General features: G+C 38.3%; 1 protein-coding gene across 2 annotated transcripts in view; it reads right to left on the minus strand.

Moving 5' to 3' along the window:
• Nucleotides 1-299: 299 nt before the first annotated feature.
• CEMIP2 (cell migration inducing hyaluronidase 2) overlaps nucleotides 300-20,291 on the minus strand; it is an 84,123-nt gene continuing 64,131 nt past the window's right edge. For both annotated transcript variants that reach the window (XM_060762211.2, XM_060762210.2), the window contains exons 14-24: nucleotides 19,374-19,409; nucleotides 18,196-18,351; nucleotides 15,606-15,783; nucleotides 15,292-15,507; nucleotides 13,160-13,371; nucleotides 11,484-11,666; nucleotides 9,709-9,928; nucleotides 8,765-8,863; nucleotides 6,893-7,041; nucleotides 5,141-5,244; nucleotides 300-4,891 (exon numbers count right to left, since the gene is read on the minus strand). In XM_060762211.2, the coding sequence (XP_060618194.2) occupies nucleotides 4,695-4,891; nucleotides 5,141-5,244; nucleotides 6,893-7,041; nucleotides 8,765-8,863; nucleotides 9,709-9,928; nucleotides 11,484-11,666; nucleotides 13,160-13,371; nucleotides 15,292-15,507; nucleotides 15,606-15,783; nucleotides 18,196-18,351; nucleotides 19,374-19,409 (1,750 nt within the window). In that variant the 3' untranslated portion in view covers nucleotides 300-4,694. The remainder of the gene's footprint in view (nucleotides 4,892-5,140; nucleotides 5,245-6,892; nucleotides 7,042-8,764; nucleotides 8,864-9,708; nucleotides 9,929-11,483; nucleotides 11,667-13,159; nucleotides 13,372-15,291; nucleotides 15,508-15,605; nucleotides 15,784-18,195; nucleotides 18,352-19,373; nucleotides 19,410-20,291) is intronic.

Below are 20,291 nucleotides of genomic sequence, written 5' to 3' on the forward strand. Positions count from 1 at the left end.
CCCCTCGTTTCACCAGTAGTGGTAAGGAAATGGGTGCCTCTTCCCCCCCCCCCCATTAGTTTCTATCATATTTTACATGCTCAACAGGATGATGGACTTTCTATTGCTAGAAATGGGTGTCTTGTGCAGATGTTGACCACGTAAACCTTAAAAGGCAACTTTGACAAATTGCTCTTAACAGAAAGTCCTAAAGCTCATTTTGTGAGTTAGTAACTTGTTCAAACATTTTATTTTCATAACATAAGCAACTGCTTGGTAACGCATAAACTGTTTTAAAAGATTTGCAACACAAATGGATGTTATTACCATGAATGATTTATTGGCAATGACTGAGGTAGCATATTGTGTAAGGCAACATGATGAACCAGCCCAGTTCCTCTGTATTTCTTGCACAAAAGGCATGTTTGTGGGGAAAAATACATATTTTATACGTATCTGTAAAAGCTTATTTTAAACTCTGTATTCATATACAATACCCATAGGAAGACTATCTGACTAAAAAGACAGTAAATATGGAATCATGATAACCAGTGAGGAAATTAACTAAGATTAATCTTCATATTTCTTTCCAGGACTCCTGGTTGTAAATTAGTGCTCTCCCTAATGCATCCTTGTATGATGTTTTGTATTCACAAATATCTAAATATTAACTGAGGATTAAAAGGAACTGTGTGAACTGGGAATCCCTGTGTTCATGGGTTACAGTTGTTCCATATGCATTTTTCTGGTGATTTTCAGCCTACGTTTCTTTGTTGCAATGAACAAAAGCTCCACATGAAAGAAAAAGTTGAGAAAACTTCTTGACTAAAATTCCACTATAAATTAATAAATATCTGTGCATATGAAAAGAAACATGCAGCCTTGGTATCTAGTTACCAACACTTCCCCATTACGATTACATTAAAAATTTCTACCTGCACACAATAATTTCCAGAAGTACAGATATGTATGCTGCTTTTGCTGCAAGAGACTAAGGCATGTGGCACCCCAGTGACAAATAATTTTTGTTACAACACAGGCAGCATGTACATGTGTTTTTTATAGTATGCAAAGTTAGCAAAGCTTAAAACAGTTGTTTTTCCTGTTCTGGAGATCCTTGTGGGTATTTAGAGAATTTGGATATAAATAAAAGAATGGGAAAAAATACCTATTGGAAATTTAGCATAACCCAGTGGTTCTAATATTTACCTTTCCACATATTTTGGGTTTCAACTCGTTGAAGCCCAAAGGAGAATTGCCAATGTGTGGGGATTGTGCAAACCCATATCCAAAACATCACATGAGTCAAAAGTTGAAAACTTTGGTTCTAGGTATCTTGGAATAGTCCATATCTGTTTCTCAAAAGTCATGGGCTGGTTTTTCCCATGGAAAAGAATTGCTTCCCCTCATAGACTAGGATAAAACTCATTTTTCCCCTTGCATATACCCCAATGACTAGACTGTCCCTAGAACACAAAAATTAAAAATGTCTTTCCCCAAGGTCACAGAGCAGACTTTCTGTTCATGAGATGGTGGTGGTGATGATGGTGGGGAATGATTCACATCAACTTTGCTTTTAACTTTGTCTCCCTGTAGCCATTACCTTCCCTCTCAAATATCTGGAGATGACTTTGGAAGGCACGGGAAAGACAGGAAAACTCTGTTTCACATAGGGATCTCTTTAAAATAAGGAAACTAAGAAGAGACTGTGATGTAAGAATATTGCAATTACTCACTTTTCCTACTCTCTCTAATGATGCAAAAAATTTCAGTCTGTATTGTTATAAAAATAAAATTCAATTTAAGAGGTTTTTGAAAATCATGATTTATTCATATGTGAGAAGAGGTTCCTTTTCTCCTGTTGCCTAGTAGGTTGTGCCAATCCCGCTCTCTTTGCTGTATCAGTCTTCAGTTATAACTTATAGCAGACCATCTTTCAAAAAGAAGTGTTCAGCTTTAAGTCAAGCTTTGCCTCCTTCGGTTACATCAAGTACTTAAAACCTTTTTTAATGGAGTGCTTATGGTCTCATGTTCCCACAAAAGTGCTTATTCAAGTAATTAGAAAAGGCATAAGGAGTGTTGCATGCAGTCTGTTTCCAATGACATGCTGGCACAACCTGCTTGGGTAGGAACTGCCTTCTGGTAGTTAACACATTTTCTCATTCATTATTTTCCATCCTTTCCTCCCCACTCATGTGAAGGAAAAGAAGTTAAAGTATCCTGTTTTGTCCAAAGCTCCATAGTCTAAATTTCATGAGGAAACTCACTTAGCAATTTGAAATCCAGCAATTCTTTCTTCTTAGAGCTTCACTAGCTCTGAGAAGCTCTGAGAAGAAAGAATTGCTGGATTTCAAATTGCTAAGTGAGTTTCCTCATGAAATGAGGATTTCTTCTCAGAGCTTCACTATCTACAGAGACACTCGTTGGAACACCTCAGCAAGCGAGAGTCCAAAAGTGGCAGGCTCAAACCCAGAACCTCAACCAATGACTGATACCAAATGAGAGACTCCCCTCTGGGCACACAGAGGACTGGGCAACTTGGAAGGCGCTCAACAGACTGCGTTCTGGCACCACGAGATGCAGAGCCAACCTTCAGAAATGGGGCTACAAAGTGGAATCCTCGACATGCGAGTGTGGAGAAGAGCAAACCACTGACCACCTGCTGCAATGCAACCTGAGCCCTTCCACATGCACAATGGAGGACCTTCTTGCAGCAACACCAGAAGCACTCCAAGTGGCCAGATACTGGTCAAAGGACATTTAATCAAATACCAAACCCGCAAATTTTGTATTTTGTCTGTTTGTTTGCTTTGTTCTGTTAGAAATGTAATATAATTTGACTGGTCGTCCTGACATGACAAATAAATAAAAAAAGCTTCACTAGATTAGCAAGAGACATGATGATGATTGTATCTGCTCTAGCAGATATAGAAACATGATGTTGCAATAGCTGCCATTAGTATATCCTACAGAATGCTGGGGTTTTTTTTTTTTAGTTTGGTGATGAACTCAGAATTCCAATTAATTCACTAGTCTCTAGAATGGAGCCATGGAAATTAAAGTAGCATCAAACTTCTATTCTTAGAGTACAGACACACTCAGGGGAAATTTCACGGAGTCAAGTTCTCAAGCTTTTTAATCTCATTGACCTGTGTGCCACGCTAAGAAAGGGAATCCTAGCAGGAATAAATCTAAAATGAAGATGGAGCTTGTAGGAGCAGTATGGAGTCTAAAAAGATAGCATTGGGGTATAAGTGGAAGGCACAGTTGCCTTTTCTCTGGTAAAGTCAGAAGATTTGACTCCATCTACCAGTTAGCTGATGACATCACTCAAATGTAGAGACATCTCTCAGAATGAACAACTGAGAAATCATCTTTTGGCTTTTGCTAGTTTGGGGATATGTTTAGGCTTGATTTGTTTCATGATGTCTATGGCAACAAAACATAATGCTGATCTCACTGGTCACACAAACCATCTAAAACTGTAGGGAAACAATCAGAGCTGTGGTAAGGGGTTCATTACTGCTTCAGTAAAGACTGGCATCTCAAATGTTTGATGTAACCACATAAGACATTTCAAAGTGGTAAATGCTAAGGGACCACGGGGCTCTTCATCATCTGAGGAGAGAGCAGATGCATTCTAATATTTGTGAAGGGAACATCAATTACCAGCACATTAATAGTTATGAAAATTTAGGTGGGAATTATATACTGTGCATACTTGAGTACAAGCTGACCCGAATATAAGCCGAGGCACCTAATTTTACCACAAAAAGCTTGGAAAACTTACTGACTCGAGTATAAGCCTAGGGTGGGATATGCAGCAGCTATCGGTAAATTTCAAAATAAAAACAGAAACCAATAAAATTGCATTAATTGAGGCATATGGCTTCTTCTCTCCTCTCGGTACAGCAACCCAGGTGGGTGGCTATGCCAAGAGGAGAGGCCGCACACCTTCCTCTCCTCCTCTCTCAGCACAGAGATCCAGCTGGGTTGCTGTGCCAAAAGGCACACAGCTGGTAGAAGCCCTGCAAAGGACTTCTTTCAGCCCCACACTTACCCACCACAACCCTCACTCGAGTATAAGCCGAGGGGGCCTTTTTCAGTATAAAAAATGTGCTGAAAAACTAGGCGTATACTCGAGAATATACAGTAACTATCTTTCCATCTTACTATTATGAGACCTAAACTTGTTCTGACAGGGACATTCTTGTCCTCTCATTTTCTGGCTTATATTAGTCCCTATTCATGTGCACAAACTATGTAAGTTAGAAAGAAAGGAGAAAAAATAACAAATTGTACAAACTAGACTTCACAAAAGATATGTATGTGTGTCATTAAAGACTTTCAGGTAACCAAGGGGCAATGCTGTATTTTCTCATCAAATCTCTCCAAAGTAGGTAATATAATTCTAGTATCCTCACCTTCTCAAGAATACAACACCAAAAAGACTAACAGACAAAAGGCTTTTTTATAATAAGTACAAACATTAGAAGCTTCCTCCCCTAAAAACCTGCATTTTAACAAATACTTTACTTCTTTAATATTTTGTACAATCCAAAGGTGCACAGACTGGCATTCAAGCATTCGACGAAGGCATATGTCCATATCAAAACAGCAAAGTGATGTACTTGAGATAATAGTACATTTTAAAATCTCATCAAATAAATAAATTAGTTCACATTGTCTTCAGTGCTCATCTGCACCTTACATTTCTATTGCGTTCTTAGAGCCTGTTTTAAAAGTTCCAAATCTTTCCGTCGGCTGGTGTTCACCCTGGTGCAACCATATTCTTCCAACTGTAGAGGGATATATTTTTCTATAGGACCGAGGCCCTGCCCCGCAGGACTGGTAAAGAGCTTTATCCAAGATGGTTTAAAGTTTCCTCTAAAACCCATAAAGCTTATGGACCCTGAAACAGAAAATCAAGACAGAGAGAGGAAAAGAGAGAGAGAATAGGGGTGTTACAGAACAGAATAGCCATAATCAATATTTTTAAAAAACAACCATGCAATGATCATACTACTGAATATTTTAAAAGTCTACAGTTAACTTGGTTTTAATTAATGTTCCAAACTTGTTACAAAACCGATTTAAAACGTCTTTAAAATACAATTTCTAATAAAGAGAAATGTACTTTTATATGTAAAGGAAAACAAACCTAATCTTTGAAGACTCGCTGGTTTTGCTGCTCCCAGTGTCATCAGGGCTTGAGAAATGTTAAGGCTCTTTATATTCCCTCTGGTGCTCAATAGGACGATAGATCTGAGGGAAAGATAATCAGGAATTAAGGGGAGAAATAGAGAAGAGCATTGATTTACTATCACCAGTACATTTGTTGTTGTTGTTGTGTAAATTCAAGTTGTTTCCGACCCTAATTTGGCCTGATCACAGGGATTTTTTTTGGCAACATTTGTTCAGAGATTTGCTATTGCCTTCTTTTGAGGCGGAGAGAGTGCAACATGCCTGAAATCACACAGTGGGCTCCATGGCTGAGAGGGAAAGCTGAGTGGGAAAGCTGGTCTCCAGAGTCATAGTTCAGTGCTCAACCACTATACTATGCTAGCTCTCTCACAAGTACGTATTGTACTATGTTTTATAGAATTGAATTTTATGTGCTAGATTCTGAAAGTTTACTACAGTGCAACTACAATGTAAACAAAGTTTACTACAGTTCAGTGCAACACATGAACATGGCTTACATTAATATCTTCAGCTCTTCATTTAAACTATTAAGAGTCATATTTTTCATCTTCTGCAAAGTTGTTCACTTAAAATGCAATAATCTGGCAGCTTCATCTCTTAGCTCTCTTGGGAAACTTCTTAATATGGGGTGTTATGAGGGAGCAGGTTGTATGATATTCCAGATGTTGATGAACTGAAACTCCCATCAGCCCTTGTCAACATGGCCAATAGTGAGAATTCTTGGAGTCACAGTACAAAACATGGACTGCACCATATCTGTGTAACCTAATCTATTACTAGTAAAATAATAAATGCAGCCACAGTTGTGTACATTCTATGGTCTTATTGTCACAGTATACAATATGACTTCCATATCACAAGACTAGTACACATTATGTCACTTTTCTGTCTGAAAAAATATGTTCTCTCTAGGAATTTTATAGGTTCTCCACTGTGATTTTATTGTATATTTTTTGCAAGCAATTGACCAAAGAGTTGTGCTGGAGGACCTAGAAATGGTAGAGAGCTGTTTTCTCTAGCCATTTTCTAGGCCCTCCAGCATGATTCTATGGACTGCTTTCTCTAGAAGTTGTTCATTGCAATAGCGTTCACTTTTATCTGTGGTTTCAGGTTTCCATGGCAAGTCCCGGAATATATCCCTCGTGGATATATAAACTGAAGTACTGCATTTAATATTAAGTATTCAGCTCCGTATTTTTGTTCTTCTAATAACTGCTTCTTAGTTCTTATGTTGCATATGTACTCTTGAAACATATGCTGAAATCTCAGGAATTTGAGGGAAGATACTGGTGGTAGGACTGAAATGCCTCTGCCCCATTCTTTGCCTCTCTGAGTTGGCCAGCAGAAGCTAACAGAGCAAATTAAAACAAAGATGCCCATTCCTGATTTGCTAGCTTATGTCAACATCAAAAATGTTTAAGCAAAGTTTAGATCTTTTCCTAGCATGTGATGTTTGTGTCCATCGAAATTTTATACTAGAGCAGTGGAACATCTCCCATAGTTTCAAATATAAAGTGAATGGTTTTAGCTATGCACAGAAACAGCTAAAGTCCCTTAACTGGTATTGCATGAAAAACATTTAACTATTATGACAAAGTACCTTTGTACATTGTAAAATGTACAAATGTAAAATGCAAATATTCTAATGCAATATTCCCAGAAAAAAATACAATTAAAAAGCTGATTGGTTTATATTGTATTACTATACCTTTGGGGAATTTGAGTTTTTATATAATCTTCGAGGTTCTGGATGTTTGCTTCTGTGAAAAATGTTTCTTTTGTTACTCTTCCAGAACAGGCATCAATGACCACAGTGAGCACACCCACACCTTTCAATGGAAACTTATCACCATTGACCTGAAATGAGAGGCATCATAAATCATACTCTCCCTTCTCTTGCAGCAGTAATTTGTAATACAATAATGGGCTGTTGTTACTAGAGGTTCTCCAGCATTTATCATCATTTTAGTACAAATGGCAATAATTCCTTTCTGGCAAAAAAAAAACCCCAACCCCATTTGCTATAAATGTGTCTTTTTCTAAAAAACAAAATATGGCCCTCGCTGTTGATTATTCTCATGACCCTCAAGGAACTTGGGTCAGAACCTTTCTCTTCTTTTCATGTCACTGAAGCCACAGTCAGGTAAACATGCCGGTACATCAAATACTCTTTGAGCCCTGAGATGGGTGGCATCCATTTATTACAAAGCTCTAACCTTTTTATTTAGCCCTACAAAAGGGAGGTCACAAAACTACCCAGCCTAGGAAGCCCCTTTAATTATTTCCTCAGGGACATTTTAGAGTGTGTGTGTGTGGGGGGGGGGGGGGGGGCAATCACAATTCCACTGTCAACTTGCTTTTTTTAGCCTTAAAGAATTCAAAAACTTTTACTGGTCCAATGGCACAAAACATGCATTAAACTATAGGACATACATACAACTCCTAGCCTCAAGCTCTATTGGATGCCTGCATTCTTTCACTTCCAAGTAAGTTCCCAACTTGTCCCAAAGCAGAAAGTTGCAACATGCCAAGAGCTAATAATACTTCAACAGATTCGACACATCATAGCTAAAGGAAACATCAAAATCAAACCGCTGCTACTTCTCTAATCATAGCCTTAAGGGGTACAGTATGACTCTTATATCCACAGAACTGATATATCCACAATTTCACTTATTCATTTAGGTCCTCCTGCACAAGCTATATCCTCTTCTCAGAACCTCCTTAGTTCATCCTTTTGAAAACAATAGGATTGACTATTAGCCATGGTTTCATGCATCCATGTGAAGTATCCCCCCGCAGATATGGGGGGAAGTCTCTCTCTCTCTCAAAACTAGATAAAGGTGGGCAAAGCCATGCAGGAATGGCAGAATCAGGAGGGGGTGACCACAATATTGACATGCATAGAAGTCAACTCCTTCAGAGCCGGTTTCTGGGTAGTGTGAAGGGTTTATAATGGCAACAGAGAAGAAGAACATCCTGAACATTCATCCCAACCTTTTTTGGACCAGGGACGACTATCCAGTATCAGTACCAAAAGTGTTACGAATCATGTTTTGGTCAACTATCGATTCAGTTTGGTGATGTGAGGTGCTGATTCAGAAAACTGCATTGGGTAGACCACATCAGCTCTAGTTTCTAATACAGAACATATGCCATCCAGTAGTTGCCATCTGCTTGTCCACAGAAAACCATTTTAATTATCTAGACCTGATGTCGTCTATCCAATGCAATTTTCTGAATAAGCACCCCAAATAACCCCAGGAACAGGGTTGCGGACCATATTTTACTTCTTGGAAACCACTGGTGGGGAACCATTGTTCCAGTAGAATGCTGGACTGAGCCTAGAATTCTGGGCAAGGGCGACATACAAATATGCAGCAACTAGCAGAAATTAGTAAAGAAATTCTTCCTCCTTTTAACAGAAATGTTTAAATGTTTGCTCATAAAGAATTTCTTTTCTTTTTGAACACCTAAACAAATGATGAAGGGATAGTTCTACAACATTGTTAAAAGTGGTATTCTTGCATAAAGTAAAAAAGAAACCTTTGTGATACAGGCAAAGCAAAAAGACACTTACTGAGATAAAAGATTCTTGGTTACTTTGTAATTCTATCTTATCTGGGGACTGTATTTTCACAAGGAGGTAGGTTTTATCAGGATCGTTGCTAAAAACCATCTGAATAGAAAGGATACAGATCATGTTATGAAAGCAGAGGTAATTCCACAGCTCTCCTTACAATTAATATATAAGATTGCGGAAGCTATCACTCTGAAGAAATTATACTAAAAACAGGAAAAGGCAAAAGACAAGTCTATCCACCTCCACAATATAACAGGCTAAATGGTATATCTTATATTGCTTTTAATGCGCAGAAAGGTTATTAAGGTCTGCATTGTATTGTTAGTGCAATTAAATGGAACTTGTGTAAGAGTTTACTTATCAAGTTAGTGATCTAATAGGTCTTGCCTAGCTGAGACTAATAACTGGATTTAAGCCAAATAACCCCTGCCCCTCCTATGAAAGGATGAAACGTAAGCTTCAAAAACATGAGGAAAATTGGCAAAAACCTTTAGAGCTACAAACAGAAAAATACCAGAGATTATATTAAATAAGAATAATGTAATCATACTTAATTATTACTCTTTTTATTCATTTCTATGCTTCCTGGAGTGCAGCACAAGGATAATGCTTTAGTAATATAAAAGAGAAAAGTTTGCTCATTCAGCCTAGAAATGAGTAAATTTCTCTGATATTTGGCTGCCTAAGGCAATTGACAAGGTGGCGCCCCTTCAAATTCCATTTACTATAACCACCTAGTTGGGATGTTTTCAGTTTGGATAGGATGGTACCCTACACAGCATCTATATTAGCAGCTAGTTTAGAATGATTAGGGCAAGCTCAGTGGCATACATAGTTTTGTTCTCCAACTGAGGAAACTGGTGTCATAGGAAAAGGCAGGGCTCGTCTGAAGGTAAAGACAAGACCTATCCACATATACTAGTTACTATGCATTTTCTCACCTGAGAAGAGCCACATTTTTGACAAGAACTAGTCATTTTTGTGGGCATCCTTTTTACAACTGTTGGCTTCTGAAAATACTTTGGATAAGCTTTCGTCAAGCAGTTACTAACAGGCCATGACTGAAAACTGGCCTGAATCTTGACTCTTTCACATCCCTGAGATGAACAGTAACTGTGGCCATCCCTGTGATATTTGGCTTGAAGGAACAAAAACAGCAACCTGTGCACAAATGCAGAAATGGGGTGGGGAAAATACAAATACAAGACAAAACACACATTATTGCAAAACTAACTATAGTTAGTTCCACTGTTGTTTATTTTGCACAATCTCCCCTCTAACATTTTTTAAGAAACATGTTACCTTCCTGAGGCAATTCTCCAGTAGGGCTGTGTTAACGATGAACTGTGTCCATCCTAAGGGGTCTCATTATCTTCCCCCATTACCCACACAAGTGACAGTTTGATAGTGGAGCAATGTAGTTCCAATATGGAAAGCAGGTTTGTCAAATATTTGTCAAGTCATTTCCAACCTCTGGTGGCAAGATTGCTCCAGAGAGGGTTTGCCTTTTCCTTCCTCTGAAGCTAAGAGAGTATAATTTTCCAAGAGTCACCCAGTAGGTTTCCATGGCCAAGTAGGGATTTCAAACTCTGGTCTCCAAAGTCCTAAATCAATGCTTAAACCACTACACCACACTGGCTCTCACTGTCAAATATTACAGATGCTAAAAGATTTCCCACCTGGGCCTGAAACAGTTTGTCTCAGGGAGGAAAAAATAAGGCAAAATTATGAATAAAAACAAAGGGGAAAATAGAAGTGGAAGACAATTAAATGAATTCTGGTAGGAAGTGTGAGCAGCTCGTGGGTTTCAGTTAATTCCCCATTCATAATCTAGATTATGCTTCAAATACCTCTATCTAATAAGAAAAGAAAATAACCATGTTCACCATCAAAGTATGCATGAACCCACCAGAGGACATTTTGAAAAGTTGGATTTCTGGGGGAACATCTGCAAATGAACTTCTGACATGCATAACAACATGCGCAGAAAGGATTCTTGAAAAAGAAGGGGGGAAAGTGCAATCTACAATTATTCCCCTGTACAAACCACGTCATTTGCAATGGTTATTTTACAGATTGATGCAGTAAGTTGGCAGGATTTGATTTTTAAAGGAGTGGGCATACTCTGGGAGGCCACATGGCAACTTCCATTATGGGCGACCAGATGTAATGCTGTATCACTCTTGGTGCTGCTTGAGTTTGTGTGCTGTTTTGGGTGGAAAACCCTCAAAACAACATTTTCAGACACTGCAGAGATGCTGCTTTTTTTTGGGGGGGGGGGGTAAAATTCTTGGTGGGAGAAACGGGGGGAGTTCATGACACTGGTGCAGGATCTGCATGCATCACAAAGTCCACACTGGATCACTGGTCCCAACAAAAACAGCATGTAGTCCAGTCTTATAGAGAGTGGTGAATGCCATGTTCTGAGAGAGCTGAGCCCCATGCAAAATGCCTTAAGATGGATGACACAATTAATTGGTGAACAGACACTTCAATTTTTCCAAGTACTGTGAACAGCCTCCATCAGAACAGTAACCTTTGGGAAAATGACAACTTGATAAACTACTGCATTCATAATGATGAATCATGTAAATTGCTCTTAGAATCACATTAATGATATAACTCTTTACTCCCAAAGAACCAAGGCAATCTGTTTTTACAGACAGTATGAGCTATAATTCTATAGTATATTGTTATTTTATAGTAAATTATCTACCCAGTGCTGTTATCAAAATAAAATATTTTTTCTGTTCGGCTCTTCTGTAGTTCTGCCATTGAAGATACAGGAACATAGTCTTCCACATTATGATAAGCAGATGCCTGCCTTTGGAATACATCAAAGGTTACTTGAAATGAGGTGTCTGGTGGGTAACAGAGACCAACTTGAATCCAGTCATTCCTGAAAGACGAGCAAGACAAAACAATTACAATTCATTTGTACTATAAGCATTTTCATTTATGGGTACTCCCATTACTACTGTTCTTTATCACAGTCCTACACAATACTAAAACCTGTCTAATACTGGATCACAGCCACTCTCAGCACAGTCTTGCAAAAGTGACTAAAATTTGCCTGTTTTCATGAGGAACAAACTGTAAGTGAATGAATAAGGTTCACCAACTATTATCTGAGATATAATCTAAACAAAAGATTTTACTGCAATACCAAAACATACATAGTAACAATTCCTGTTCTGCACTCTGGTAGCTGTATTGTCGGAGGCTTTCATGGTTGGAATCACCGGGTTGCTGTGAGTTTTTTGGGCTGTATGGCCATCTTCCAGTAGCATTCTCTCCTGATGTTTCGCCCTTATCTATGGCAGGCATCCTCAGAGGTTGTGAGCCAAAAAACTCACAGCAACCCAAGGACATAGTTCTTATTCTTTTTCCACAAACCACACTGACATAAATGAGGTGGGAAGGGCACAAGAGCCTTTAGTATGGCTTATGCACAATATCTTCCAAGTGGGCTTGTTCCTCCCTTGAAACAACCTAGCTTTTCTTTAAAATCACAGCATCAGTATTTTAATTGTTATGGGTAGTTCAATCAGCAGACACATTCACATACAATGGCAAATCAGAAAAAAATTCCAGAAAAACATAGCTCAACATTCATGAGCTACATTCTCATGCCAATGATCTGTCTATTCCAACTTAGCACCTTTTCCTAATAAAAGGACTAAGGTGACAACTGAATGCTTAAGATGTTCCTCAAACCAATGTTATTTTTATATTATTTATATCCCCCCGCCTCCCCCCCCCCCCCCCCACAATAGGCAAGGAACTCAGGGGAACATAGTAAAAGGTAAAGGATTTCCCCTGACATTAAGTTGAGTTGTGTCAGACTCCGGGGGTTGGTGCTCATCTTCATTTCTAAGCCCAAGAGCCAGTGTTGTTCGTAGATGCCTCTAAGGTCATGTGGCCGGCATGACTGCATGGAGCGCCATTACCTTCCCGCTGGAGTAGTACCTATTGATCTATTCACATTTGCATGTTTTCGAACTGCTAGATTGGCAGAAGCTGGGGCTAACAGCGGGAGCTCACGCCGCTTCCTGGATTCCAACCGACAACCTTTCGGTCACCAAATTCAGCAGCTCAGTCCTTTAACCCACTGCACAACTGGGGACACTTTCAGGAGAACATACAAGACTTCCTTTGGCTTGGAAAAGGTGCAGCAAACCATGAGCCATAGATAAGATGACACCCTAAACTTTAAAGTCCTGGTGGGAGGGGCCCAGGAAGAGTAAATAGACTGTATGTACAAACCTAGTGCTTATGAACACCAAACCAGAATACTATGGAGAACTCGTTGTTTGAATAAAAACACACTAATTCTATCACACAACCACAGATTTGCTTTGAAAGACAACTGGATGTTGAATAGGAACATACTTGTTGAAGTTAATGAGGTAAAGGAATGTTGTCTGTGGGGCCTGTCCATTCCAGTGTATTGTATAGCCCTTCTGAAGCATCACAACTGGCTGGTACTGCTGGAAGTCAGCTTTCTGATTATTAATGCCCCGTAAGACCATAGGGCTTGAAGGATATTCATCCCGCACCATAGTCATGGTGAGATTCTGTGGATTTCGTGTCTGGATATATACCTAAAACACATAGAGAAAAACATGAAAATCCAAAGTATAGGTTACGATTTTCTTGAGTAGAAATGCCAACATAAGAGAGAAACTGCCTGCTCTCATGTGTTTGAATAGTCTGAAACAAATCCAAAACACCTTAGGTCTCATTAAATAAAATTAGGATAAATAATAATGAATTACCAGACATGATATAATGAAAATAAGCTTTTGATAAAACAACAGTGGGTTGACTAGAATCAGAGCTTGAAAAAGTTACCTTTTAAAATGATGGCTATCACAATCTCTCAGCCAGCATGACCTAGACCAGTGGTTCTCAACCTTCCTCATGCAGTGACCCCTTAATACAGTTCCTTATGTGTGGTGACCCCCAACCATAACATTATTTTCATTGCTGCTTCATAACTGTCATTTTGCTACTGTTATGAATTTTAATGTAAATATCTGATATGCAGGATGATTTTCATTCACTGGACCAAATTTGGCATAAATACCCAATACGCTCAAATTTAAATACTGGTGGGGTTGGCGAGGGGGATTGATTTTGTCATCTAGGAGTTGCAGGTGCTGCCATTTATAGTTAACCTGCAATTAAAGAGCCAATTCCACCAATGATGGAATTGAACCAAACTTGGCACACAGAGCTCCCATGACCAGCAGAAAATACTGGAAGGGTTTGGTGGGCATTGACCTTGAGTTTTGGAGTTGTAATTAAGCTACATCCAGAGAGCACTGTGGACTCAAACAATGATGGATCTGGACCAGACTTGGCACAGACACTCAATATGCCCAAATGTGAACACTGGTGGAATTTGGGGAAAACTTTATAGATGGCTTCATTCCCGTTACTTGTTAAGAACTAGTCATAATTTTCTATGATTTCTGAACTCGGAACCAAAACTAGAAACCACAATTTATTTCTGGTTTGAAGCACAAAAGCAGCTACTGCCAATATCACCTCCACTACCATGGCAAACCACATTTAATGCGAAAACGGAAAGTAGAGAAGGAAGCCAACAATGCAGATGGAAAAGAGAGTCACTGTGTTTCATGGGTTTGTTTCCCAATCACCAAACCAGGAGAAGTAGAGCATCTTCCTTAGGTTTAAAACTGCATTGTACGCTTCATACACCATTACATTAGTTCCACAATAATTCATTCACTCATTTATGATAGATAAAGCTGGTAAGAAAAAATGGAGGAAAGGAAAAACATAATCATAAACCCATTTTCTCTCTTTCTAATTAACGAAAATGAACATAGGAAAAGGAATTCAGAGTTTCCTGTCTCTAAGAAGTGGAAACATTATAAAGAAAGCTATGTTTCACTAGACTATTCAATATAAAATGGGGGTTCATTCCACCTTTACGTACCTAATCATACATTTGTTCTCTTCCTGTCAAACCCTTAGGACTCACTATTTTTCAGCAGTGGTGCAGTTTCCTCTGCATTCCATTTTAGAAATCTGAATCTGCCATGCTTTTTGTGACAATTATTTTTTAAAATAACCTAGGGAGTCATTTTCATGTGTGCATTTCGGAGACTTAAGGCCAATGGATCAAAGCTGAAATATGGAGCTAATATCAGGGGGAAAAAACATTGCCAGAAAAAAAAATCAGGGTGAAAGAAACAGTGCACAAGAGATGTTCCTTTCATGCTGTTGACATGGCATACAAAAAAGGAACTGGGGGCTTAGACAGGAAAGGTACTATAGTACTGGAGAGGCAAGGGTTACCACCAAAAGGTTTGCATAATAGCTTTAGATGGCGCCAAATGGTGCACTGATCAGAAACAGTTAACCCATTTTTGGAAGTCTACTGTAAAGTTCTATTTTACAAATAGCAAAAGAAAAGTGAAAAAACACCTGCTATTCAACAACCTTTATGCATATTGCAGAAAAATCAAACAAACAAAGGCATCTTTTTTAACCTGTGCATAAGTCCCACTGCAGACCACACCATTCCACATGGTAACATTAACACAGTCTGGATGTCGAATCAGGTAGTTATCCATTCTACCAACGTAGGTGTCCTTGTATCCAGTCACAGATCCATCCACATCATGAAATATTGAGTTCTTGTCACCATCCAGATCAGCCTCCTCAAACCAAGGGCCAGGCTTGCCAAAAAACACTTTCAGGGAAACCTTGAAAAGAAAGAAGATGATCAGTATCTTCACATTAATTTGTTTTCAAGCAGATATCCTTTTCCCATCTGGGCAGAAATTCAAGCCAAAAAACTTACATTTTCACCAAATTTTATTAGAGATATATTGTTTTGAGGTGTAATTTGCCAGGTGTTTTTCATCAGGAACGCAATTGCACTAGTGAATCTGTCTGGAGTAGGCACAAAATTGCTGAAAGTGCATTTGGTGAGACAAATAGGTCCATCATAAATCTGAAAACCTCGAATTGGAAATGTCCTGTGAAAATATAATATTTGCAAGGATAAGTTCTATGAAAAGCATATATCTATATTTAAGAATACTGTTTTAGCATCTGAAATATTTTTGCTAACAGAGATATTTACAGACTAAGCAGACAAAAACGAAATGTTATGATCTCTTCTGTGACATCCGCCATACAGAACAGCTGTGCAACAAGCATTAGATGAGTTTCCAGTACTGGAGATTCTAAGCATGAGTGAAAGACCTGTTTTACCTAGTCACTATTTTAAATTATTTTCTTAGTTGTTGGCATTATCAATACTTTTTTTATTTTAAACTGACTATTTTTAATAATGGTATAGTTTTACTTCTTTGCTATTTTTAGTACTCCATAAATTGTTATGATTTTTAATATAAGCTATTACTACCTTTCTTTTAATAAATGAAAGAAAAATGCTCTGATAAAATAAATACAAAATTACTAAAGAGAAAGTCCTACTGAATAAAGTATTAACAACAACAACAACAACAACAACAACAACAACAACATTCTTGTATCCCACCACCATCTCCCCAAAGGGACTCAGGGCAGCTTACACACGGCACTAGGTGCCTAAAAACAGAACATGAAATAAAACACACACAAAAATACAATAGGATAAAAACATTTAAACAACAACTTTAAACTCAATAAAACAGTACTCAATAATCAGTAAGTTATTTTTGAGTAAAGGCATATGATCAAACTGTTAAAAAGTGATGTCTTGAAAGCAGTATGATAGTTTTTATATTATAATAAATATTATACTATGAGGATACTATTCAGGTACTATATTTTTAATGAGAGATTAAAAAACATATATAATAATTTACTATGACCAGACTGTATTCAAATTCTATTCCTGCTTTATGCAAACTTCAAAACTGACAGCATGATATTTTAATGAAACTACTTCACAAAATCTTTATGTAAGAGTAAAAATTCCCTCTGACTTGTTAATGAATTCTGCCTTTATTCTTTCCACTCCAATTGCCTTAAGGGCAAGAGCTCACAGCTGAATCCCTTCAGCTGGTTAAATTGGAAAGCAGAGAAAAATAATGAAGGTAAAAGGTATCAATTAGTAGGTAGGTTTTGGCCTATATTTTCCTGTCCGACATTAGTCACATTCAGTCTGCCATTCAGATCAACACAGGGCTTTTAGTACTGCTAATATTTATTTACATACAATATTTATACAACTCACAACAGCCAGGCACTAGTGGCATTTGAAAGGAAAAGGTACAACTATAATGTGGACTACTACAGAAATGAGGTGTAAGATCAATAGAAGCATAAAGAGAGAAGAGAAATCAATAGCATGGTACACACCAGTGTAAAATAAAAATAAATCAGTACAAGTCTAAAAACACTGGGATTTTTTTTAAGTCCAAAGAAATTCACTTGATACGAAAGTGGGAGGGGAACTGTTTCTTCTGAGCGTCTGGGAGGCATTTTCACCCTTTTCTGGGTTCTGAAGGACCATAATCTGATTCCCCCTACCATGCTGATTTTATTTAATTTTTTTGCTTTCAACCATGATGGCTGAAAGCCTCAAATGTACTTATTTTGTGAATTAAATATTGCACACACACGTAAATCTGTTTCAGGCTAGAAATAAACTAATTTTGGAAACAGAAAAATCAATAATGGTTTGAAGGCTATCTCAGCCATTTTGAGTCAGTCTTTAAATGACAAACTACACCCCCTGAGGTTCTGTGGTCACTGTCTGCAATGTAAGCAGCAGACAAACCTTCTGGGTAGCACCTGATAAAAAGAGTGTGTCTACTATAAAGCCCCTGTTTATAATGTTCGCTTATTGTACTTCATGATTCAGAAGATTACCTTAAAGCATGGTGAAGGAAATACCCATGAGGCAATCCTTCAAGCTACATGGGCTCAAGTTATTTAGAACTTAAAGGTAAATTGCAGCATTTAGAACTCAGCATGGAAATGGACTGGAAAGTACTGGCATAATAAGATCATTCAAAGACATGGCTGTGTCACTTCAGAACATCAGTTTGCAGAGAGATCTTGTAACATCTTACAAACTAACAGGGAACTAAGTTGAAAGCATAAGGTTTTGTGGACCTGAAAAAATAGGCTTAGTCTATAAAAGCGTATGCTACCAACTTTGTTCTCTCAGTTATTTTCTAAGGTGATAAAAGATCCCTTTACAAAATAATAGGGCTAGATCAGCCATAACAACCTTGGTCTGGACTAACTGAAGACTCCAGATCATTTTCAAATACACTCTGATGTAAAACACATTGCAGTAATCCCAATGGAAGTGTGGCTAACTAGGGAGCTGTTTCTTTTGTAATGGAGTCATCACCAGTGTTATACATCAAAGCTGATATAAAGGACTCAAAAGAATTTAGACTTGAAAAGCCTATTCAGACACTACCTACCGATTTCTAGGCAGAGTGCGTGTTTTGTTGTTTACTCCTCCAGTGCCCCAATATTTGTTTTGGCCTCCTGGATAGCCATAATTCTTGCTTTCTCCGACAAAGAGAGAGTCTGAGACTTGCTGGCTGGATCCTTCATCACTTGGGAAGCTTCCATCACTATTGAAAATAAACCCAGGGATCACTTACAGTAGTAATGGTGAAACAGTAACTGCAGTTGTGATTGTGAAGTCATTCCAGATGGGGTGAAGATTTTTGTCATTTTTTTACCAGAGCTTTTTTTTTTTTTTTTTTTTTTTTTGCAGATGTATCAATTTATTATTTATTTACTGCATTTCTGTACCACTTTTCTCACCCCTGGGAGGACTCAAAGTGCTGTACAACATAATAAATGGCAAAAATTCAATGCCAGACACACACACACATATGCATTACATAATATATCTAAAATTATAACACACAACTAAGAATTAAAAACTAAACAAAAGACACATCAAACATGAGCATAAAACATATTAGACATTTTTGGCATTGCACCAATCCTGTGGTTTTCATGTAGCTGCTTCAGTAGTACTATCACTCCCAAACACCTCCTTGCATAGCCAAATTTTGAGTTGTTTTCCACCAGGAGGGAGGGGGTTGATGTAATCTTGCTGAGGAGTGAGTTCCACAGCTGAGGGGCCACCACCGAGAAAGCCCTGTCTCTCATCCCCACCAATCACGCTTGCGAAGGTGGTGTGACTGAGAGCAGGACCTCCCCGGCTGATCTTAACACTTGAACTGGTTCACAAAGGGAGATATTGTTCCTGAGCTGTGCTTGTGAAGGCTCTAGTTGTGCAGCTGCACTTTATACAGCTTCCACGCACAAAAAGACTTCTACAGCTTGTATTATACTTTGCCACTTCCAAAGCTGTCAAAACACTCTGAGTAATACTACAACTGGGGCAACCTGGATATAAATATCCACACAATCACAAAGGTTGACATTGGGCCAGTTATTGCCTCTCAGAACCTACTTCAGAACTTGTGGTGAGGATAAAAATGAGACCATGTACTCTGCCTCAATCTCCCTTGGTGAAAGTAGAGATATAAATATTATCATCATATGTAAATAGATGTGTTATCAATGCTCTGACATAAGCATGACTCACGTCAAACAATTAAGATCAAGCAAGACTAACCTGGCAAAAGTTAAACCTATTCCATTGTCAGCAAACCTAGAACAGAGGGAAAAACACATTTCAGAAAGAGGTTTTGATTACCTAAACATCAAGGGAAAACACACACCTATCCTTCAAACTACTCACTTATATTTCAAAGAAAAAACATAGTTGCAGGGCCCTGATCTGGACAGGAAAGAAATCAGGGCCTTGGTTATTCTTCCCAACCACTTTAAAATTATACTGCGTGTTTATTACACCATGTTCTCAAATGAGCCACAGAGCAAATATTTTATTTGGATGGGACATACCAGTTATAGCACAGCTAATATATTGCAAGCCATGACATTGTGGTGACATCAGAGTAGAGCAAATCTTTAGGGACGGCTGGAAACCTTAGTCAGATGTTTGCCAGCACTTGGTGATGGTTGAAATTAAGGAATGAGCCTCCATGTCACACACACACACACACACACACACACACAGACTTTGACTGCCATCACATGTTGAAGAATAGATCTTCTCTTCATTCTGAGAATCTTTTTTGCTTACTCGACAGGGGTCAGGGACTAAGGATGTGGGCTGGCGCATGCATGAGTCATGGACATTTTTCTATGCCTTAAACTGCAGTTACAATTCATACAACATCTTCTTTGTTGAAAGCAATATGAATGCTTCTTTTCAAGGTAAAGCAGTCCTTAATATCCTGAACTGATGTATGTTTACTGAGGAAGATGTCCCTTTGAATTAACTGGCACTTAAGACCAACTCATATTTATTATTCATTTTGTTGCTTTATTTTGTTTCATTTTGCTTTATGCACAGGAATGTAGCTGAGCTTGCCTTCTCAGAAGTAAGTATCACTGAGGTCAGCAGGAGGTATTCCCAGGTATGTGTGTTCAGGATTGAAAGCCAATCTCTCAGATTCCAACTCTATAC

This window comes from Anolis sagrei, chromosome 2 (genome assembly GCF_037176765.1).
Source record: "Anolis sagrei isolate rAnoSag1 chromosome 2, rAnoSag1.mat, whole genome shotgun sequence".
NCBI lineage: Eukaryota > Metazoa > Chordata > Lepidosauria > Squamata > Dactyloidae > Anolis > Anolis sagrei.